The sequence below is a fragment of the Panthera uncia genome, chromosome B1 (assembly GCF_023721935.1).
Source record: "Panthera uncia isolate 11264 chromosome B1, Puncia_PCG_1.0, whole genome shotgun sequence".
NCBI classification, from domain to species: domain Eukaryota; kingdom Metazoa; phylum Chordata; class Mammalia; order Carnivora; family Felidae; genus Panthera; species Panthera uncia.
Window position 1 is genome coordinate 30,910,405 of NC_064811.1, and position 24,254 is coordinate 30,934,658.

The 24,254-nt window shown below is 45.8% G+C and overlaps 1 protein-coding gene across 5 annotated transcripts in view; it reads left to right on the forward strand.

The window, feature by feature from the left end:
• Positions 1-24,254, forward strand: part of TBC1D1 (TBC1 domain family member 1) — a 224,381-nt gene that overhangs the window by 133,637 nt on the left and 66,490 nt on the right. For 3 of the 5 annotated variants that reach the window (XM_049630429.1, XM_049630425.1, XM_049630428.1), the window contains 4 exons: positions 3,267-3,547; positions 5,484-5,645; positions 6,429-6,548; positions 7,494-7,633. In XM_049630429.1, the coding sequence (XP_049486386.1) occupies positions 3,267-3,547; positions 5,484-5,645; positions 6,429-6,548; positions 7,494-7,633 (703 nt within the window). The remainder of the gene's footprint in view (positions 1-3,266; positions 3,548-5,483; positions 5,646-6,428; positions 6,549-7,493; positions 7,634-24,254) is intronic. The other 2 variants (XM_049630426.1, XM_049630427.1) reach the window with 2 other exon arrangements.

Sequence of the window (24,254 nt, forward strand, 5' to 3'; positions counted from 1 at the left end):
ACAAACCTCGAGATCAGGACATGAGCTGAAGTCGGACGCTTAATGGACTGAGCCACCCAGGCGCCCCAACAAGATGTCAATTTTAGACCATTAAGAGATAATTTATCACAACGCAGCCAATGGACTTCTTTCCCTGTGTTGAAAATAATTGAAATTGGGAACACCTCAAGAGTGGGTCTGGGAGTTCCATGAAATATGGAACCTGAGTTCCTGAACGAACTTTACCCTTGGGCTAGCTCTGTGATTATAATGAAATACTACTGTTTTCATAAATAGCTGAGCTCCACCCCTCGCGTCCGTCACCAAGCACGGCTTTGTGATAGTGAGCAAGCCTGTGGTTCTGTTCAGCAACAAACCTGTGTCTCTGTCCTTGTGTTAATTTCTTACTTTCTAGACATTTAAGCATTTTCAGCTTTTTTAACCACCAGAAAGTGAATTTGGGGTTTGTGCTAGGGAGGCCAGCTTTCCTTCTGCTACCAGAGCTCTGACAGATGCAAATGAGAGGGAAGTTTTGTGGAGGCCGGCTCCTGACCACAGGAACTCTTAAGTTCTTCTGAGTTTCCTCCTGCGCATGTGGCTTTCAAAGTTTTTAGACCATAGCCAACAGCAAGAAACTCATTTAATGTAGCAAAATGATTCACAAACATACATACACACTTATACCCAAAATTAAAATTTCACAAAACAATATTTGCTGTAGACAACCTGATACATAATGTTATTTTCAGTTGTTTTTTTACTTTAAAAATGTCTATTGCTTGGGACAGAAAGTCTATTACTTGAGAAACACTGCCTTGAAAGGGTGCTTCTCAGATTCTCAGGTGCACCTTTAATGGGGTTCTGGTGAAAATGCAGATTCTGATTCACTAGACCTGTGTGGGGCCTGAGATGCTGCATTTCTGACAAGCTCTGAGGTCTGTGCACTGCTCTCCCCCCTGGGGAGCGAGGCCCTAGACACCAGTCTTCTGAATATGATTTTCTGAGTTAAAATCTAGTGGGACAGAGCATCATCTGACCTCCATCCACCACATACTGGTTCTACCCCACAGTTTATTTCAAGTTTGGAAATGGTATGGTTTATCTGCCGTATACAGATGAGTGGGACAAAGCCCCTGCCCTGAGGAACTTATCTGGGAGATGACAGATACTCAACACCAGCATCAAGCAGAATATAGTAGGAGCCCTGAGAGTTTCGAATAAGACAGGATGGTTACTTAGCAGTCCCGGGAACAAGTGGAAGGGAAGTTATTTTGATCAACGGAAGCACAGAAAGCACGGGAGCAGGAGCAGTGGTGCTTTTGAATTTCATTTTCAAGTATAGGCATTCTGCCTGTGGCAGTGGACAGGGAGAAGCATTCCAGACCAGTGCAAATAAAGATAACCGTGACGTTCATGTCACTCCAGTGACTTTTCCAGGAAGTCTTATTGTTTGTTTTGCATTCTTCTCCAAAGCCCAGATCTAGGAACACACATGTAACTTGAATTTCTAGGTAATCTTAAGAGAAACACAACTTTCAGAAGCCACCTGTTTGAGTTGTGTGTGGGAGGATCTTTATGTGTACTTCTTTACATCTTTTTTTATCCTGAGATTGAGAAACTATTGTAAAGATACTTTTTTTATGTAATTGGATCTTAACCCAGAAATTGATCATCTAAGAGTTGAGGAACATCCGAGTGGCCCTTTTAGGTGTAAGATTAAGCTGAGGATTAGCTCTTTCCTGTAATTTGGAGGGATATTAATAAAAGTTGAGATGAACAGCCTTGCATAATGGAGATTGTCTGCTATGATGTATTGTCTTAGACAAAATTTTATTATTTTAAAAAAATTTTTTTTTTAGCGTTTATTTATTTTTGAGACAGAGAGACAGAGCATGAACGGGGGAGGGTCAGAGAGAGGGAGACACAGAATCTGAAACAGGCTCCAGCCTCTGAGTTGTCAGCACAGAGCCCGATGTGGGGCTCGAACTCACGGACCGCGAGATCATGACCTGAGCCGAAGTCGGCCGCTTAACCGACTGAGCCACCCAGGTGCCCCTTAGACAAAATTTTAAATCCTTAAAAGGATCTTTGGAACTACAGGGTCTTAAAGAATGGAAAATTTCTGCCATGTTTAAAGGTAATTAATATTTCATAGTATGTTGGGAATTAAGTTTTTCCTATCTAATTCCTTGAGAATTAAATGTATATAATCTCTCCTCTCAATAAACATATATTTCTAAAAATGAAAATCTTTAGTGCCTACCATTTGGAAGGTACTCCACTGTATATTAAGTGAACACATAGAATTTAGATTCTCCAGTCCATCATGACATGCATTCATTTCATTTTACTTTTTTCATGTTGATTTATTTATCTCTTCTAGCAATTTCCTCAGGGGCAAACTGGTATACCTCCCCTTATTTTACATTTTTTGCCTGGAAAAGAATATATTGGCCACCAACCATGTCTTGGGTGCCGCACTAAGCATAGGATTGCCTGAGTAGTAGTACATCTCTTTGAAAAAGTATGAATCTTGAAAGGCAATGGTATTGAAATATTGTCATGATTCCCAATAGATGTGTGAGTTACCCACTCAGTAGATCCACTGAATTCCTGGTACAGTAACTTATATTTGTATAATATTTTACAGCAAACTCTCACTTGTATTATCTTGCTTACCTCTTGAAACCCAGTGAGGTAAATCTTCATTCTACCCTTTTATAGATGAGAAAAATTTAGGTACAGAAAGAAGTTAAATGATTTGCCCTGAATTGTGGCAAGAAGTGCCTAAGGAGAGATTTTTCATATTGTGAGAATAATATAGGATATAGTTTTTAACCTCAGGATTACCAAGTTGAATGTCAACATTAGATCAAAATCAGAGAGCCTTAAAATGCAGGTATAAAATACACACTCGGCAGAGATAAAGAACTTCTTGATTTGTTTAAACTGGGCAGACAAGTTCTACAAGACTCCACATGCTTCTTGAAAGCACAGTAGAGTCTTTTACAGGGAGACGGGATTATTTACAGCTTTGCTTACAACAGTCCCTCCGTCAGCTTGCATTGGGGCAGTCTCCCTAGTGGTCCAGCAGCCTAATAACATTTTGTCTCTGATGAGCTGGCACTTAATGAGCCTTCATTTCCTTCTATTTTTGGTGGCCTCTAGGTGGCATTATAGTCAGATGTGCTTATATATCAAAATGTTTTCCTGCCACTGGGATGAGAGGTTTGTAAGTCTCACAGATTCCCTGTGATGTGTCTGACCTGCTGTCCCCCCACCGCCAGGAGCCATCTGGGTGTGACAGAGAGGCCGTGCCCGCCTCTGACAGCTCCTTCAGGCTCCTCGGCTCCTCGGATGACCTGTCCAGTGACTCGGAGAGCCGGCCCGCTGAAGAGCCTGCCCCACTGACGCCCCAGCAGGGCTTCAGAAGGCGGGCGAACACCCTGAGTCACTTCCCTGTGCAATGCGAGGAGCCTCCAGAACCGGCACAGGGGTCTCCAGGGGTCGCCCAGAGGAAACTTACGAGGTATCACTCAGTGAGCACAGAGACGCCTCATGAACGAAAGTAAGATTTGTTTAAAAATGTAAATCTGTTTTTACAAAAATAGCTGGGGCATATCTGTTATTAACCAGGTATGTGCAGTCCAGGTATGTTTATTGGGTGAGAGAGAGACTTGAGTCAGGTTCTGCTCTTGGCTTAAAAAGCCAAAGCCTGAAGGCGTGTTCTGTTCCTCCCCCACCTTCCTCCCATGGGAAACGTGTAGATGTAAGAGACCCTTATTACTTGTTCAAGTAGCAAGTACAGGGATCTGGAGGAAGCAGGTAAAAACGGAGCAGAAATGGCCCTCTAAGCGCGTAGTAATCACGGCTCCAGCACCGTGAGAGGCAGGAGTACTGGAGCTTAGCTGCTGGCTGTGACGGAAAACGGCCAAGGGGCGAGCAGGTGAGTCCACTCATTTGTAAACCTGGAACATTTCTGTGGTGGGAGGGAGAGGCAGCGTTCAGTTCCCAGCAGAGCGTGAGAGGCGGTGTGGATGCCTCTGTAGACGCACGGTGTTGGGTTCTGGGTGTCGCTCTGTCCCGACCGGGCAGGCCTTGTGACCTGGGCAAATTCGCTTAGCTTCTGTGGGTGACACAATTGGAACAGAGGCTTTCTGAAATCTTCCGTGGGAGAGTTCTAGATTTTGCTAACCAGATTTACTAATTTCAATAATTTGGCTGTCATGAGTGTTTCGAATTTCCTGGTGATAGAGATGGGTAAGCAATGTGGTAGTAGAAATTCTCCTAGTTCCTTCTGGGGTCCCTTGGCAATTAATTTGACCCTAACTGTCAGAGACCATAGATGGTCATAGAGTTTAAAAATCTTTAAAAAACTAAAAATCTTTTAAAATCCTTCACTTCATAATATATATAAGGGCCACACCTACATGTAGTTGCTGCCTTCCCTGGACTGACGTGTGTCCGTGAGGGTCATGCACGGGTAATGCAGAGTCAGAGTCTGTACAGAGGTGTTTGAAATGTTATGAGTACAGAAATGAAACAGTATTTGAAGGACGTAGCAAAGTCTCTCGGCTTTTTTCCAGTCGGCCATTGAGAATAGTTATGATGGTTTTTGAGAACTTGGTTGCATATATGACCCCAAAGGAGGAGGCACAGCAGAAGGTAGTATTTAACATAAGACATTTTAGAGACAAGCATAGTTGGAGGGTTTATGGGGTTCTTGTCATCTTCTTAAAACCCTGTATACCCATTACTTCTGCCCCCTGCTGCCTTCCCAGCCCTCTTTCTGGCATTTTCAGCGATCATGGAAACATCCTTGTCCAGAGATTCCTAGTTCTCTTGCTAAGCTTGCAGTTTTCACACGAGCCGAGGTGGTAGGAAATGTGTGTCCCTGACAGTACATTTCCCTGCTCCCCCAAGAATGCAGCTTCCTGATGCGTCTTGCTGGCCAGAGGTGAGGAGACGATGGAGAAGTGCTCGCCTCCCCCTGCCCCCCCACAGCAGACCCGTTTTGCTTTCCGCTCCCTTGTGAACTCTTCCCTCATTTACACACGAGAAATGAGACACTGAACTCAAGGCCAGTTATTGTTCATTTTAAAGAGAAATGTATTTTAAAAACTTTGGAGTTTGTTTTGCTTTCCTTTGCTTTTGGTTTAAATAAAAAACAAAAAAATTGCTGTCAGTTCCTCAAAAGGGAACAGAGGAAAAAGTACTGTTGGGTGTGCACATTTGTGAGGAATGGTCAAGAATGCTCCTTTTTTTTTTTTTTTTTTTAAACTGAGAACTACCTTTGCCAACGAGACAGTGGACGCAGAAGAGAAGTGAAGAGCAGCCCTCTGGCTCCGTGACAGCTGGTGTTTACATATGGGGACACTGGCAGCCTAGCCCGTTCTTGCCTGATCCCTCTGTGTCTCCCCCCCCCCCCCCCCCCCCCTCCCGCCCCACCGGTGTCCCCTCCTCTTCCCGCTAATCGCCCTGCTTTCTCTCTAATTGCTATTTAGTGTGAATCATCTACCCGTTGGCGAGTCTAAAAGTTGCTCAGGTCAGTCTTCAGCTCCTGCTCCTCCACCTCGTCTTAACCCCTCTGCCTCATCGCCAAATTTTTTTAAGTACCTAAAGCATAGCTCGAGCGGAGAACAAAGTGGGAATGCTGTGCCAAAGAGGTGAGCACACTCACACGGCAAGTTCAGTGTGGTTTGTCTTCCCGGGAGGTTCACACAGAGAGGATGAGCTGCATGGCATGCGGGAGAGAACCCGGGGCCACTGCATCTGTGTGTGTGTGTGTGTGTGTGTGTGTGCACGCGCGCTGGTCTGTTTTTGATTTTATTTTCAGTCTGTCATCCGAACTGACTTAATTTACTATGGATTAGTTACTATTGCCAGGTCTTGATGTCAAGCCATTTCTTATATACTTATTTTCACCTGCCCCTGCCCTGCTGTACACACACAGACACACACACACAATCAGCAACTGCATTTGATCGTATGTACTGGGGTTTGTGCCAAATCAGAAACTTCATCATTAATTTAGCAAAGTTATTTTTTTCCAGTTGAAAGGAAAAGTCATTTTGGGAGATGGACTGATTTTTTACGTTTTATTGTATTCTGATAAGAACGCTTAACATGAGATGCTCTTAGTGCATTTTTAGAGTGCACAGCCCAGCATTGCTAACCACAGGCACTGTGTCGTACAGCAGGTCTCTAGAGCTTATCCACGCGCATGGCTGAATGGACTGATGTTCTCAAAGTCACTCGTAGATTCCACTCATTTAAATAGAATTTTATTGACTGAATACAAAAGTTAAATCTCATTTGTAAACTTAAATTTCTTACCTGATTTAATTTTCTTAGCATGAGAACTGAAGTGTTTATTTTGAAGCTTATATTTTATACTTTTTGTGTTTGTATCTCTTTATCCTAAACTCTCTTTGCAACCAAACTCTCAGCATCTCCTACCGTAATGCCCTGCGGAAAAAACTTCGTTCTTCTTCCTCTGTGCCAAACTTTCTAAAATTTCTGGTTCCTGTAGATGAAAATAACACCTCTGATTTTATGAGCACAAAAAGGTAGGGTTTAATTTAGATATATCAAGCCTGGGTACAAGTGTTGAACTATTGATATACAGGGATTTTTCAGCTGTTTTTTTTGACACTTAAATCATTTTAGCTAAAGGATTGTTATCTTCTTTCTTATGCTTTCTTACCGAATGTCACTTGAAAAAAAGTCAACTTGTTCTCCAGTTTTGACTAGGACTAGTTTATTAATGCATTGTTTTCGGAAGACTCAAGAAAGTCTCAACCGGTTCTCTCAGTGGTAGCAGTGTTTCTGGATGGTGAGCATATGGCTGTGGCAGATGAGTCAGAATGTCTGATCTGTGAGCTGTGGTGACTGCTTAGCTGCAGGTGGAAGTCACCAGGCTCCCCACGGTATCCTGCAAAGGGGAAGAAAATCACTGACTAGACTACAAGTGTTGTGTTGATAAACATACCTTTTTTGTACTTTTAAAAATATAAACGTTAAGATTGTTGTCGTTGTCAAGTAACCGTGTAATCGCTGCCTGGATTGGCTTGTGTAATTGAACTTTACTCATGTTTGTGGCCATCTGTGGAGGTACACACCTGTGCCGAGAAAACACTCCCATCCGCAGCCCAGGGGGGAAGGTGGTCCTGGTGCCAGTGCCCCTGTCAGCACTTTCTCTTTTCTCAAGTGGCACCAAGAAAGGAAATGGGAAGCTAATGATCTGTGGAGCGTATTTCTTAATGCCTTTTACAGGGGAAATGAATTAAGGGCATGTAATCTTGCTCTTTTCATGAAATGCATCCTCTGAGAAAGCAGTGCCTTCGGAGCGTTGACCCCCTGTGGGCTTGATTCAACGTCCGTGATTATCTGATTATGTCCTCTTATACAAAGATAATTTATAATGTAGTGTTTTGTTTAAGAACAAGAAGTCAAGCTAAAATACCTTATTATATCTCCCCGTCAGTCATAAAGCCATCATCTTGTGCTTTCAGGGACTTTGACTCCAAAGCTAACCACCTTGGCGATGTCCGCGGGACCCCCGTGAAGACGCGGAGACACTCCTGGCGGCAGCAGATATTCCTCCGAGTGGCGACCCCACAGAAAGCGTGCGATTCTCCCAGCAGATACGAAGGTACCGTACACCCTGGAAACAAACCGGGTGGATGCTGGCGTGCGTCACAGCAGTGCGTTCGGTGAAAGGAGAGCTGAAGTGAGATTTCAAGTCAGAATTCTCCCGAGTTTAAAGCTGCCTCGCTAAGAAGCTCAAATGACAAGGCCTGCCGCCGTTTGCAGGGGATCCTCAGGTTCCAGGGAAGCCTGTGAGTGGACCCGGCAGCTTGCGGCACCTTGTGTGGAAAAGGGCGCCTCTGCTGAGCTGTGCTGACCGCTCACCCGGGGCACGTGGGGATGTGGAGGGTCTCGGGCCTGTTTTCGGAAGACTCAAGAAAGTCTCAACCGGTTCTCTCAGTGGTAGCAGTGTTTCTGGATGGTGAGCATATGGCTGTGGCAGATGGGTCAGGATGTCTGATCTGTGAGCTGTGGTGACTGCTTAGCTGCAGGTGGGAGTCCTTGATGCCCCACTTGCCTCCTTCCCTTGCCCCCGCGTTCCCTGGCTGCAGTCCGAGTGTTGGTTTAGCACAGCCTGGCTGCAGGGGTGCTCCCCGACCCAGCACTCTGGTTCCCCTCGGAACCTCCGTGCCTCTTCCGTTGCTGCCCCTCGGTCTGGAGTCGGGGGAAGACCGTCTTGTGCCCCCCCTCCCCCATTCCGCCTGTGTCTCCCAGGCGGAGTGTGCTGGGACTGTCTGTCTCTGGGCCTTCCTATGCTGAGTTACAATGTAAAAAACGAGTTTAAATCCAGTTCTAAACTTAAAGCTTTTTCTCGACCCAGATTTTTCAACAGCAGGTATTTCTTTTCTGTAATGTTCTTTAATTAGAAAGCTTTTGTTTTCTTTAGAAAAGCAAAGCAAAACAGTAGAGTTTCAAAGATTACTTGAGTTTCTCAGACCACGTGTAGCACAGATTCATTCTTGCCCCTTGATGCACTTCTGTGCATCTGTTAAGGAGCAGCATAGGCTGCCCTGAGAGTTTCCAGAGTACTTTCCACACTGCTGCCCTGGGGGAGGACCCCTGCCCACTCCTCATGCCCCTTGCCCTCTGCCCTCTTTCTTGCTGCTTCCCACTCTTCCTCCTTCCCCTACCCTTACCTCAGAGCTCTCCTTAATATGTAATTTAAAAAACACATCCTCTGCTAATTTTTTTTTGAAGTTTATTTATTTTGAGAGAGAGAGAGAGAGTGCACATGCAAGTTAGGGAGGGGCAGAGAGAGAAGGAGAGAGAATCCTAGGCCAGCTCTACACTCTCAGCACAGAGCCTGACACAGGGCTCGATCTCATGAACCATGAGGTCATGACCTGAACTGAAATCAAGAGTCAGACATTTAACCAACTGAGCCACTTAGGCGCCCCTCCTTTGCCAAATTAAACAAGAGCCTGGTTTGGGCTCCACCAGCTTTGTGATATAAATCCTATAACTTCACTTACCTTGAGTCATAAAATGGTTAGAGTGAATGTTGGCTTTTCCAGGCTCATGGGATGACAATAAATTATAAATGCAAAAATACTTTGGAAACCTAAAGACATATAAATGTAAAGTGATACAGTTATTTTTGTTAACCGTTATTGAGATTGGAGCACTGGTGTTAAGCTTCCTATACTGTTGTTTCCCAGCAGGAGCAAGATTAAAGGAACGCTGGAAAGACTGGCCTTATAAATGCAGTGAGATTTTTTTAAGTCATTAAATGGAGTTATTTCAGTGGGTATCGGTTTAGAAGGTTGAAAGGTTCATTTTCATTTTTGCAGATTGTCTGGTAAAGTCCAACAGCCAGATGGTGTGACCTAGTTCCCTCTATACGTTTCTGAGCCAAAGGGGTCTGCTGGGCTGGTAGCTGTGGAAAATACCAGGCCTGTAAAGTGCGCAGCCTAGGGGGCTGTACTCCTCGTGGGTGCTTTGACCGCTGAGGAAATGCAGTGAGCTCTGCAGGCCCCGCCCCGGGACTGCTTGCTCTCTGCCTGTGTGAGGAAGTGTGGCGAGTTCCCAGATGGACACTGGTGTCTCCCAGTCGGGGTCTGAGGAACTGGAGTCAGAAGGTTAGTCAGTGCTGGCAAATGTTTGCTTCTCTGGGGGGACCCCAAGGTCAAATGGGCGATTGGAATGAGCCTTGGGCAGCATAGGAGAACATGGCCTTGTGTGGCCCAGCAGGTAGAAGCACCAGCCCCGCCGTGGGTGTCCAGCTTCTCTTTTTGGAAGCTTCTGTTTTTAATTGGTTAAGCCTGGAGATACTGTACGAAACGGATGTTTCACCCCAAACTGCATTCTTGTTTGTGGCGTTCGCAGTTGACAGGGTTCCTTGATGAATTCTGGGCTAGCCAACACTGTTGGGCAAAAGTTTGTAGTGAATGGATGGGACGATGGATTGTTCCGCCAGAGGCTGGAGCGCTGAGCGGATCCCCCCAGTATCCCGAAGCCTGGGCAGCATGGTCTCCCAGGACCTGAGAACAGGGCTGATGCTCTCAGATGGTATTTTTCATCGCCCCCACTGGACACAGTGCTCAGGAGTACCTGAAAGTCCACCTGGCGGCCCGCTGAGGGTCGCTGACAAATTGATGGAGAGCAGAGAGCTCCCCTGTCAGCATGGGAGAGCCTGGGGTGGCTGTGAAGGTGCACTTAGGGAAGGAATTTAGAGCTCATTGAAGGACGTCTTCCGAGGGCTGGAGCAAAGTGGCCTCACTTAAATCCCAGCTTTTCCCCTTAAGAGCCATGAACTGGAAGCTGTTGAAACTTCTCCCCTGTGATACAGGATTAATTATGCCTGTTACCACACTGACTGATGTGAGGGAGCATGATGTTTCTACTGACAGTTTTTTAAAATGTTTGTTTATTCTGAGAGAGAGCCAGAGTGCATGAGTATGAGTAGGGGAGGGGTAGAGAGGGAGAGAGAGAATCCCAAGCAGGCTTCATGCTGTCAGCGCAGAGCCCTACGCGGGGCTCAGTCTCACGAACTGTGAGATCATGACCTGAGCTGAGATCAAGAGTTGGATGCTTAGCTGACTGAGCCACCCAGGTGCTTTCAGAATTCGTAGATTAGAAAGAAAATCAGTGAAGCGAAGGTGTAAAGTTCCCTCCTGTGGTGTGGAAGGTCCCTCTGGTACTCTGGGCCCCCTGCTTCTCCTGCCTCAGCCCCTCCACATGGGGGCGCCGTGGGGCCTTCCTGCTGAGTGGAGCCCCTGGGGGAGCTGCCTTGCCTAATGGCAGGGGTTTGGATTTCTCTTAACTGCCAGTGTGAGCGGGATGGCCTTGCCTCACTCTTCCCCTGCCTCGGTGGAGAGACCCGCCCACCACTGAGCTCTCTTCCCCCCCAGGTCCTCGCAGCGCCCTGTGAGGGGTTGGGGAGGGCGGGGAAGAAGGGGCAGGGACTGGAGGGAGACCCAGGAGGGGGCGCTGAGCTGTGATTTGTGGTTGAAACAACAGAACAGCAGTAACACCAGCAGTGGGATTTCGAGGTTTCACAATAGCGCCCCAGTATCGTAGTGGCCGTGCCTCGCGGGGATTGTGGAGACAGGCCTGTGGTGATGTATTTAATGTATTGAAATGTGCCACAGTAATGGGTTTAAAACTCTTGGTGCTGGGTGGCTGGGAGCGTAGTAAGGCCATGGCAGCCTGCCCCGTTTTAGAACAGTTCTGAATTTTCAGATGAACTTCTTGGATTGAGCCACATCCTGCTCCCTGTCCTTCCATCCCTGGTCTCTGCGGCCACACGGAACATACTTGTACTTCCTGTTCTTCAGATGGCAGGGGGTCATGGAGACCACCGCTTCCTCTACAGCTCTTCCCCAGCCTAACTGCCCTCATTCCTTGGCGCTCATACGGGTGACTGCTGAGTCCCGTCCAGCCCAAGTCCTGTCCTCTGAGCGCACACTGCCCCTGCTGCGGGGCCCTGCACCCCCCGGGGGCTCCTCCTGGCTCAGCCAGGCCCTCCCCTGCGCCTCCTCCTTCCTTTGAGTGGCCACTCAGTGTTTTCTTAATGTGGCCTCCCCTACAGAATCTGTTTCTGCTTTAAGTAATTGACTCACATTCCTGGCTCTTACTAGATCTTGTCCTTTGGGGCATTAGCTGTTATTTAAAAATTGGGATGATTTCTCTCGGTGCACTCGAAAGAGGTTTTTTTTAAAAAGCTGTTTCCCAAGCACCTTGTACCTGTGAAGTGCTAGAGCATTGGTTTTGGCCAGTCCTTTTGGAAATTTTTTCTTTAATTCTTTTTTTTTGTAACGTTTTATTTATTTTTTGAGAGAGAGAGAGAGAGCATGTGCTCAAGTGGAGGAGGGACAGAGGATCTTAAGCGGGCTCTGTGCTGCTAGGCTGGCAATGGAGCCACTCAGGCCCTCCTCTTGGGATGGTTCTGAAGCTTGATTCTCGTGATGAGTACATTGTCCAGAGCAATGTGAAGTTGGCGGGCCATGCCCTCTGGGCTTTTAAGTACTGAACACAGCAGAGCCCTGCATGCATGCTGCTCCTGCCCTGCCTGCCCAGTCCATACTCATCACTGAGTCTTCCCCAGCTATGGAGCGACTGTCCATTTTCCTCCCTCTCCTGCAGGAAGGGTCCTGAGAGGCCCCCATGCAATGCCAGGTGAGCGCCACGATACATCGGCCACCTGGTTGCTCTGATGGAGGCTTTGGTGGGGGCCCCTCGCTCTTGCCACCCATGCCCCACCTGAGGACTTTGCATAACTGTTCCCTCGGTCTGGAATGCTCTTCCCCGATAGTCTCATGATTCACTCCTTCCTCTGCTTCAGATCGTTGCTTAACATTAGCTTTTCAACAAGGCCTCTCCTGGCCACTCTATTTCACACTGCACCTTCCCCTCCTACCACCAGACATTCCTGACCTCCTTATCCTGACTTTCCCGGAGCACTTATCTCCTTGTAGAGTGCTTTGGCAGTCACTTATTCATGATTTCTATCATTGGTTTCTCTAACCCTTGTGGGTTTGATGACTTTTAAAGGAAGGCAAGTAAATTGCTCAGATTTTTACAAACTTAGTACTTGTTCATTAGTGATTTCTTACCAGACTCTCCCTTCCTCCTCTATAGGAACTTGTCCTTTATGTTCTTTTTTTAGAATTAAATACTGTATGAATTTTTGGGTTGTATTGTAGGTACTTTATATGAAAGAGGAAGAGAGGAGAGAGAGAATAAAAGCATTTAGGACTCTGAATTGGTATAATAATAATCACTTATGCCGTCATTAATGGCAAGTGCTTTATATGAATTATTTCATTCCCAGTCAACCTTATGAAGGTTGGCATTTTTATTACACCTGTTTCACAGATGAGGGAGCAGATGCTTGGAGTGTCTTAAATCACTTTCCCCAAACAGCAGAGCTAGTGGGAGACAGAGGCAGGACTGGAGCACATGGGTCTATGCCCCAAAGCTCATGCTGTGAACTGCACACAAGCCTGGCTGCAGTCGGGGATGCACAGCATCACTCCCGGGTATGCCCCCTCTTCGGGAGTGAGCTCCCCTGCAGGCACCTGCCCTGGACATCTATTCTGTCTGTCCACGGGGCATCCACATGTTTCTGAGTCTTTTAATGTATGGACTCGCCTTTGGTCAGCCATCTCTTCTTCCATGTCCATATTGGGTCTGGAGTATGCAGGGGACGGGGAGAGATTTCTCAGTATATGTCTGTGAATTTTCTTCTCCCAGATAAGTCATCTTCATCCTCTGCCACTGTCTGCTCCCCATCTTTAGGGTACAGCGATGCCACCACTTTCTGCTTGGACCCACATTGTAGCTCTCTGTGTGTTCCCTTGCAGCTGAGACTCCTCCAGATCCTCAGACACCTTACAGCCCCAAGGTTGCTGCTTTGGATAGACTGTCCCCGCAGACTGTGTGTTGCTAGAGGTGGCTTGTGGCCTCTGTTCCTGCTTTTCCCTGGGGGCTGGACCCGTGGGCAGCCCAGCTGTCTGCAGCAGGTGGCCACTGTGAGCTCATTCCCTGACTTGGGCATGGCGAACATAAAAATGTGTTTGCAGGGAGCCCTGAATGGTGCCTTTTAAAATGTTTCAGATGCTCAGAGTGACTGCCTGTGACTATTTTGTGTTTATATTCTGGCAGTGCAAACTTAAATGGACAGGAAACCTTTGTAGCCTTTTTTTCGAGCTGAAAAAGTGAGGCAGATATTTGTACCATCCTGCCCATTTCATCCCACTTACAAAATACTAATAAAGCACCAGTGACTTATAAACCGTTTGCGTAGTGTTAAGGATACAAGGGAAGGAGAAATAGAATTTCCTGTAACTTTGGGGTTCTCATTTTTTAATACATGGGCTAAAACCTGGAGAAGATGGGTGTTAGTGAGGAATGTGGCTCTAACTAACTATAGTGCTAAAAGAGAGGAAACTATAAAGGCAGTGTGGACAGAGGTGGAGACAGAACTGGACAAATGCTGCCTCCAACAATATCAGCCTGCCATTTACTCAGGGTGTTTCACTGTCTATATACAAAATCTCTGTGAAATAATTAGGTTGCAAGAATCTGAATTTTGTTTTGGAGACCCATCTGGAGTAGGTAGGCAATTTCTATTCAGAAATTTACCCACCCATGTCTAGGAGGACCAGCACAAACGTTCCCAAATCCCAGACTTTTATTTTTGTAATTCTTGTAGGAGTCCCTGCCTGACTTTAGCAAAGTCTAGGAGGGATGGTTTCCATTCTGAACTTCAGAGAGGCAGGTCAGGTGTATGAATGCATTGAAGGGAAACCATAAGTGGGGGAACCACCAATTCGTACTTGAAGACTTGGCAAGGCAAATGTTTTTGTAATGAAACAAACACAGGTAGGTCATAAAATAGAATACAGAAAGCCGCCTGGTTGCTTAAATTTAATGCAAAATTCTTCAGTGATGCTTTAAGTTTGTGGTGACCACTTATGGCTACTGCCCCAGAAACCCCAGGAAAGCACGTGCTCTCTCCTCCGTGTTCTGAGTTCTTTGGTTGAGGAGTTGGTGAGATGGTGAGCTTGTAAAAGGTCCCCACTTGGTAGACTATAAACTCCACAGATGTGGTATCAGGGGGATGCCGTCAAATCTGCCATAGGGCAAAGCTGCTGAGGGTTGCGAGTGTTTCGGGCTGAATTTGTCGGGCACGGCTGAGTGCAGACATAATTGTTCTGAGGGGGTGGTGGTGCTGAGGTCTGGATGGCAGCCTTCTTATTTTTAGAGCCTTCCCACGAGTGATCCCACCACGGGCCTGAACTGAAGATAAAGCGGGGGAGCTGCTCTCATCCCCGCGAAGTCAGGAATGAACCTGTATATTGAATGGCTTCCTCTGGACATGGTCTCGAATGTTCATGTGCTTAGGATCCTCTGAGGTGTTTGTACAGAGACAGGTTCTGGTCCTGGGGGTCCATATGGATCTGGAGGGTCTCCCTTCCTAACAGGCTCCCCAGTGATGCTGATGGTGCTGGTCCACTCTGGGTAGCAAGGGCTTAGAACAAGCAACCACGGGGAATCCAGCCCAGACCTTCTAGACCTAGAATGGGGGCTCCCGTGCCTCTTCCTGCTATTGTGTGTCACTGACGCTGCCCTAAGGAGTCACCCACGAGTCTCAGACCTCCAGGAGATCTGGGTCACCAGTGACATTTTTTGAGGAGGTTTGTGCTGCCTGGAGAAGAAACGAGTTTGTCTGGTGGGAAAAATGCAGTGATAAACATGTGCTAAAAGGGGTAAGACAAATTTGATATGTGCCAAATGAAACCAAGCATATGGCTCTCTGCCTCTTTCCTGCCACCTTAGTTTCCAGGGATGCTTTGTGTCTTGGGTGGCCCCCAGGTCACAGAGACCGTGCAGGTGTTTTCTTAGCAGTGGGCTCTGACCTAATTGTCAGGACTGCAAAAAATGCAGAAAGTCAACTTCCGACCAGGTACTTGGTAGTAGAGACACTGCGTGGTTTTGCCTCATTGTGTATCATACAAGAGATAATTTTTTCGTGTTAAATATTTTTTTAGGTAACTCTCGACTCTGGAAAGAGGAAAAATCATCTGAATTACCTCTGTGTGCAAAGGAACAATTTTGGTGTTAGTCTGATACCTTTCATTGAAGCGTTTCAGATTACATTGTGTGTTGACAGACTTGACCACCAGTAGAAGCCATCAGGCTTTGGATGCCTTGTTTAAAAGAGAAAATAGGAAAACCCATCTAATCTAGATAAGATTTATTGATTGGAAACCTATAAATAGTCCAGTGAAACTACTGTTCAAAGAGTTTTGTGTTTGACTGTAGCTGTGTCTAGTTTATGATAAGCTTAAGTCTGTTGGGTTAGATGTAAACAGTAATGGCAAGACTAAGGAATATAATCTAAATCTTTATAATGATTACTTTATGTCGTGAAAATATAGAAACTATTGTATAACTATGATTTATTTGTGTTGTACATTGCCAAATTTTCAAGAATTTATATACCATTAGTAAATTTTAATGGATCGTGTAAGCGGAACGACTACAAGTAAAACTTTACTGAAAATATGAGCATCATAGTGACATCTGTATGACCTTTTGTTACGATCCCTGGTTCTTAGCTTTCACTGTGTGCACCAAAGTCACTTGGGGAGATTTTAAAATATGGGTTGCACCTGCCCCTCTGCATTCTGCCTCACCTCACGAGTCAGTTGCGTATGGAGCCTGGGCATGAATTCTTAAAAACAAAAAAACAAAACAAAACAAAAAAAAACCCCAAAACTCCCCAGAAAGGATTTTGATTGCTGTCCCAGTTATTACTGGTCTAGACTTCAGAGGGTGACTTGAGGTGCTGTCACCACTTGGTGGCAGTGTTGTTCCTTGTGTCTTTATGGTCCTACATTCTTTCCAAGCTCAAAAATCCCTTTTCTTCCCTGTGATTTTGTTTTTGGTCTTGTTTTTGTTACAGTACGTATCTTCCTTGCTCATTTACAGCTTATTTGAATGGAGAGCCACACCTTCTGAAATTGAGATGTTTTTCTTTTTCTACAGAGTTTTAGGGCGTGGGTAAAATAAGAAAGAAAAAAAATAGTATCTGATTTCCAGAGTCCCATGGTTCTTTAAAATAGTTACTAATTTACTCTCCATATAACTTTGCTTTTCTGTAGTGAATAAAGACCAGGTTCAAGATAAAATATTGTAAGCCAGAAATCTGATTGTTCATGGATTCCTGTAGTTTGAAGCTACTAGAATTTTTCCCCTTTATTGTGCTTCTTGGCACGTCATTACTGACATTGGGAAGCCATAGTGAATGGCAAGATTTTGCCTTAGTTTGCTGTTTTTGTGCATGATAACAATTGCAAGTTAGCTCTGACAGAGCTTTTCCTAATTAACCATTGGTGTTTAAACAGTCGGTCCGTACACTTGGTGCAAAGCCTAGAGCTAAGGTTGATGAGACAAACATACCATCTCAGCCTCTGCTGCTTGGTAGGAAGGCTGCGGTACGCAGAGGGCCAAGGGTCTGGGCACTGGGGGCCCTGGAGTCTGAAGGCCTGGCTCTGAGTCCCTGCTTCCAGCACCCTAGCTGGCAGAGATTTCCCCCTCAGGGCTAATCTTACTCCAGAGCCTGTGCCGGTGTGCCTGCAGGATTGAAGTCCAGAGTGGAAGATCTTGATTTGTCACCTTTCAGTCTTAATCTGTAGGTGTTAGGGAGCCATTGAAGTTTATAGAGCAAGGGAATGGTAAGAAGTTTGAAAATACTTCCAGGGGAGTAAAATCTGTAGACCTATCTGAACATGAAACAGCCTCAAAATCAGGGCAGGACTAGGGTGAGGCAAGCAGGTGAGCTACGTACAAAATTCAAGGAGGCACTCGCTGTCAAGGTCCCGCAGGTACAGGCCCTGCACCTACACAGTCCTAAGAATGAGCATCTCCTTGAATCTTGCACCTGAGGTGCCTGCCTCCCTCATAATCCTCTGGGCCCTTCTACGGTTATGCGGTTTACCCTACGGCCTGTTCGTGTGACCTGGACAGCTCTCCCAGGCAGGTTAGCTTAGCCCTGAGGACGCATTTGGCAGGAAGGGTTTGCTTTGTCTAAAAAACAGCTTTATTGCACTATAATTCATATACTGTACAATTCACCCATTTAAAGTGTACAATTCATGGTTTTTATCCCTACACTCATGGAGTTGTACAGCCATTAGCACCATCTAATTTTAAACCGTTTCAGTCCGCCCAGAAGGAAGCCCATGGCTGCCACTTCCATGCGTCCCACGCCTCCTTCAAACCTGAGACAACTGCTCGTCTGTTTTCTGTGTCTCTAGACTGCCTGTTGGGAACGTGTCATGGATGTGGAATCACATGCTCCGTGGTCCTTTGTGGCTTTCTTCACTTAGCGTGTTCTCAGCGTTCATCGTGTTGTAGTATATATTAGTGCTTCGTTCCTTTTCATGGTCCGTTAATATTCCCTTGTATGGATGCGCCACATTTTGTTTGCTTACCAGCTGAGGGGGGTGTTTGGGTTCTTCCCACCTGTTGGCTGTTAGCAACAGTGCTGCTGTGAACATTCAGGGATGTGTTTTTGTGTGGATGCATGGTAAGGGTTTTTATGGATGAGCTGGTGTCAACCCGTCCTCCTCTGGGAGGGGCTTTGAGTTGTCACCTGTGATTCTGACCGTTAGGATTGTTAGGCCAGTGGGGGCCAGTGGGATTTGATGCCCCAGGAGCAGGCTTCTCTCCTGGCTGGCCTTGTTTACCTTTCTTCTGCTTCAGGCTGAGTGAGAGGGTGCGGGGGACTCTGGTGTTGCCCCCAGCAGCACCTGGAAAGGTGAGGGATCAGGGGAGCCTCTCTCATCCCCTCCCAGGAGCCATCAGAGGGCCACAGGTTAGTGGTATTGACCCAAGACTACATTTCCTTTAGCTGTTCTCAAAATGAACATGCTCAAGACCCCCTTGGAGGACTCAACACACATTACTGTTGCTCAGGTCTAACGCTTCTGGTTCCGGAGATGTAGTTCTTGGGGGAGCCTGAGAATTTGCGTTTTTTACGGGTTCCCAGGTGATGCTGATGCTGTGGGTTTAGTGACCACACTTTGAAGCCCTCCGAATCTCACAGTGTAGTGGTTGATAGGCAAGGGTTCATCCTATTCTGATTTAAACTCCAAAAAAGCCCTCAGTGGTTCTTAGTAAAATGAAGAGAAGATTGAGAATTAGAAATGTGTTCAATGGCAGATTATGAAACAGCCAACAGATCCTTTTTTTTTTTTTTTTTTGCTATAAAGGTAATCAAATATTAATACTAGCCATTATAATTCTCCTTATCATGTGTTAAACACGTGGTGTTTGCATTCTTACGCAGCTGGGTGGTAATTCTCACAGTGACTGTGCTGTAGGTGGCACTGCCCGCTACCTGGGAGGTGAGGCTGGAAACGCTGGGCCATATGGCCACGGCGCCCACGGCACTTGGTTCACACAGCTACGAAGCAAGCCGTGTCGGTTCTAAATCCAGTCTCTTAAACTCAGTGATGAACCGTTGCGTTTTAGGAATGTTTGCTTAAATCTGTGTGTGTGATAGGTGAAAGCAATTCTTAGTCTGGAAGGACTCTAAAAATCACCGTTAGCCCCTAATACAGCACCCAGTTTAGGCATTATTGTATCATATTTTTCAAAAACAGAATTAGAATCTTCCAGGTTGAATAGTTTCTGTTAATCTCACTTATTTAAGTGAAGGGACGTGTATCTCCTAGAGGTGGCAAAGCCGTACGTCCCCACTGGACATGAGCTGGCGGCTCCAGAATTACAGCTGTTGGCACACTTGGTGAGTTCTTGATTTTGTAAAATCTGGAGATAAAGCCAAAGGACGCATTAAACTACTTTCTAAATGGATTTCTTTCCTCAAGTAAATTTGTTTCATGACTTTCGTATGAATGAAAATGTTTGCGGAATGGATACTGACAAGATTTTAAGCCTCACTTATTGATCTAGAAATGCTACATTATGGTCTTCTATGATTCTGAAAATAATTTGTAGTACTAAACTGTGCATTTTGTACTTGAGAGAGCATAGGTTTTTCACAGGAAGTTGAAGTACTATGGTTCATTTCCTGAGCAGGTGTGTTAGCTTGAGAACTTTCGACTAAGGACAGTTCTGGTGATGAGAGATTGTAGTCTTACCTCAGTGGGTTCGGGTTTTAGATTTTTTTTTTTTTTTTTTTTTTTTTTTTTTTGCAGCGTCACCTTTCCCCAAACAGTTACTGAGGGGAAGTTTTTCTTTTTCTTCTTGGCACTGGCCTTGTGCTGGGGGGCTGGGGCTGGGGCGGGTCATGGAGGCAGTTGACTTGTTCAGCCTTGCAAGGCTTCAGACTGAGGAACTTAGGGGTCGGAGGTGGGAGTACCTGCCTTAACAAAGTGGTCTTTCTTCCTATTACTGTTTGCAAAATGTGTTCATCATTCTCCCCTAGAGAAATCTGTACGTATTGCATTCTGGAACTTTTCTTCCACTATTCCCAACACTGCAGTGTGTCCTATCAGGTGTAGGTCCCAGTGCAGAACCGGGTGCGTACAGTTAGACCAGAGGTTTTACTGGCTCGTAGTAAAGTCACTGGGCTGCCATTCATTTGTTGGGGGTTCCTCCTCATCTCCTACTGCCCGATTTCTCTGCCCTGCCAGTTGCACATTTTTTTTAGCTCCTCACTTCTCGGTGCCATTTATTGTCATTTAGGGACTGTCTGACCGAATGTATTAGAAATCTTGCTACTCTGGCATAACTGAGGAGGGACTGATTTTTCTCACACACACATACACACAAAAGCAGTATGGGTAATGTTAGAACAAGGCTAGTTCACTGGCTCCATGATCTTACCAGTGATCTGGGATCCTTCCTGTTTCATCCTCCTGCATGGCTCATGGTCACAAGATGGCTGCCCCACCTTCAGCTTCCCCTATGTTTCCAAGCTGAGTGAAGAGGGAACCAACAAGGAGGAAAAAGGTGATCCCTCTATATCAAGAGAGCAAGGCTGTTGCAGAAATCCCAAGTAGAGCCCCACTTGGTCTCATTATCTGAACTGTGTCAGGGGCCACTCATCACCACAAGGGAGGCTGGGAGACATGAATTATGCCTGAGCATGTTGCTACCTTATGCAATATCCCCTTTTGTAAGGACGAAGGGGAGAATGGGTATGGGGTGGGGAGCCAGGGCGACAGTGGCACTGCCCGTGCACAGTGCTTCACTGCTCACTCATGTGCTGTGCTTCTTGCAGCCATGATTTCTCATGGATGGTGTCCTTCGCCCAGAATGCTCCTCTCACTCTCTTGTCCCCTCTGCACCCAACATACTGCACATCAGCACTGATAGACTCTCCTACTCCTTCCAGGCCACTTCAGTGTCCCTGTCTCTTCCTCTTTCTCTTGGACATAATCAGCCTCTCCTTCTCTAATGCTTGTCCCTGCTGGAGAGCTACTTTGTGTTCGGGTTTTCTATCTGGACCTCTAGATCTGTGCTGGTAATTGCCACTAGCCACATAAAGCTGGTTAACCTTAAATGTTGACTAATTGCCCTTAAATACGGTACAAAATTTAGTTCCTCACTCTAGCCCCACTTCAAGTGCTCTAGAGCCACATGTGGCCAGTGGCTGGCTTTAGGACATTTCCCTCCGTCAAATTCTCTTGGCCTGCACTTGACTGCTCTAGATGATGAGCTCTTTGAGGGCTCATTTTGCCCTGACTCCATCGCTCAGAACCGCAAGTGCAGCGTTGAGGTTGGTGCTTGTGTTGTGTCGTCTCCTAACTGAAATTGTAAACTTTGGGCAGGGGTTATAGACATTCCACAACCAACATGGCTTCTAAAAATATTGTTACTGGATATGTAAGAGGTATTGAGTCCACTGCTTTTAAGGAATCATAAAAGCACATGCGGACTTTGAAAGTCACGTTTCAAATTTCTCATTTAGAGATGAAGAAACGGAGACTCCGAGAAGGAAAGGGACCTCCGTAAGGTCATATAGGCAGTCGGTGATAAGAGGACTCGACTCTTGGTTGTCATAGCTGCATTCGCTTCTGCATCCGTGAAACCAGCCCTGATTATCACCAACCTGCTCTCCCTAATTATGTTCTATTCTTGCCGATCCACCAGCTTCTAGTTTCTTGAGAGAGGAAGTTGTTTGCAGCGCTCAGCTGTCCTCAGATGCCCACTGCGTATAGGCGGCGCTCAGGGAATGCTCAGGAAACAGATGAGCCTTAGTCAGTCAATGATGGTTTTGTTGCAAGAAACAGAAAATGAGTCAAGCAAGCTTAATCAGAAGGAGGCTTTTAGAAATCAAAATAAGGGCAAGAGCTGGAAACTAGAAGTTGTAAGGAACCAAGGAAGTCTCTCTGGCTCCCTCTCTTTGGGGCCATGTAATTTTTCTTCTTTCGTCCGGTTTCCTCTTTATTCTACACACCAGCTTTCCCAGCTGGCTCGTCACTCTGTAGGGTCACACCAGCCTCCACGTCTGTATGACCTCTTAGCTCCAGAGGCATCCAGTCACCTAACTGCCAATCTGCTTTACTCCCAGACCTTTGGGAGCTGATTGGCCCAACTCATGGAGGCTCCTCCAAGGAGGGAATGGGAGAGAGGTGTGGTGCCAGCATGGCAGAGGGGACCTACTCAAGTTTGTATCCAGCCGTGAGGGAAGAGGGTGGGGCCTGCGCTGGGAGGGGAGGCATAGCCTCCAGCTACCACAAATCCGTGTATTCTTGTTAACTATGTTGTTTACCAACCAAAGGGAGAACCATGAAACCGACTGGAGCTCACTAGCTTTTTTACAGTTGATGGCTGTCTGGAAGTAGGTGAAATTGCGTCTGGCAGGTATATTTCTTATTACTAGAAGCACTTGGAAAGAAGTTGGTGACCTTCTGTCAAAAATTCCTCTGCTGAGGGTGCCTGGGTGGCTCAGTAGGTTAAGTGTCCTTGGATTTCAGCTCAGGTCATGATCTTGTGGTCGTGAGATCGAGCCCCTCATTGGGCTCCTCGCTGGCAGTGCAGAGCCTGCTTCAGATTCTCTTTCTCTCTCCCTCCCCCACCCCCCTAAAAAATAAATACACATTAAAAAAAAAAAGATGTTTAAAATATATTTAGTCTCATAGAGGGTTATAATGGAAACACATTCCTGTCACAAATCATGATAGTAACAAGTGTTCAGATTCATTGGAAATGGGCCTGGTGATAAAATCATTTCTCTCTCGTGGACTTGAACTACAGATGCTCATTTGGTGATTTTTTTTTTTTCCCTTTCCTTTTTCTTCTATGGAATTATTAAACTTGGCATAACTAGTAATAAAATGACAGCCTTAATTTGGAGAAATCTAGCCTAAAAGTTAGAGATACAGCCCTTCTTTTTTTTTAATGTTTATTTATTTTTTTTAGAGAGAGAGAGAGAGTGAGAGAGAGAGCAAGACTGAGTGAGTGAGCGGGGGAGGGGCAGAGAGAGAGGGAGACAGAATCCAAAGCAGGCTCCAGGCTCTGAGCTGTCAACACAGAGCCCAGTGTGGGGCTCAAACCTACGAACTGTCAGGTCGTGACCTGAGCTTAACTGACTGGGCCACCCAGGTGCCTCATAACCCTTCTTTGAAGGGTGTTCTTGTTGCCCTCCGGCCACTGTCATCTTTGGTGTCTCAGATGTCTTTGCCTCCCGAGGGCCACTCGCTACCTGCTCGCCGTCCCAAGAAAGTTGCACAGTTGTCTCAAAGCACTTTGATGCCTAATGATCTTTGAGATTCCAAATTTCTCTGGTTCCAGCAGAAATAAAATTGCAATACATTATGCTTATTGTTTCAGAGAATGGTTTGAACATTAATTAAAAAATAAATAAAAGTTAAGAAAGTTAAAAGCCCATGGAACCTTTTTCTCTGTAGCTTCAGAGATCCTACATTTTGTCTTCATGGATTGCTCTGGCTGTACAACTAAAAACCTTTTTTTTTTTTTTTTTGAATCGTAATTGATAGATTAGTCCAAGTCAGTATGCTCTGTTTCTAAATTAACATAGTTTGTTAAAGTTTAAACTCTAGTTGAAGTCATTCTAAGGTTCCCGACAGTATGTTTTATTGTTTCTGAAGAAGTCACATCAGTGATAATAGAAAAAGCAAATGTATCATGGTGTCTTTTTTAAAAATTCATCTTACTTTTACTTTTATTTATTTTTTAATATTTTAGTTAACATACAGTGCACTGTTGGTTTTAGGAGTAGAATTCAGTGATTCATCATGTAATGTACAACACCCAGTGCTCATCACTAGTGCCCTCCTTAATCCTTAATCACCCATCTAGCCCATCCTCCTGCCCACTTCCCTCCAGCAACTCTCAGTTTGTTCTCTGTTGTTAAGAGTCTTTTGTGGTTTGTTTCCCTTTCTTCACTCCACCCCCCCTCCCAACCTGGAAATAAGGGGGGGGCGGGGGGAAGCCTGATCCCAAAAGGAAAGGGAAAGAACAAGATCCATTTGGTGAATATAATTCGGTGTCTGTATGCATTACAAAGTGATCACTTCTAAAAGTTTGGTTACCATCTGTCACCATACAGTTGCCCCCTTTGCCCATTTTGCCCACCCCAGCCTCCTTCCCTTCTGATAACCATCACTCTGGAAGTCTGGGTTGGTTGGTTGGTTGGTTGGTTGGTTGGTTGGTTTTAGATTCCATATGAGTGAAGTCATTCTGTTTCTCTTCTTCTGACTTATTTTTCACTTAACACAGTACCCTCAGGGTTCATTCATGTT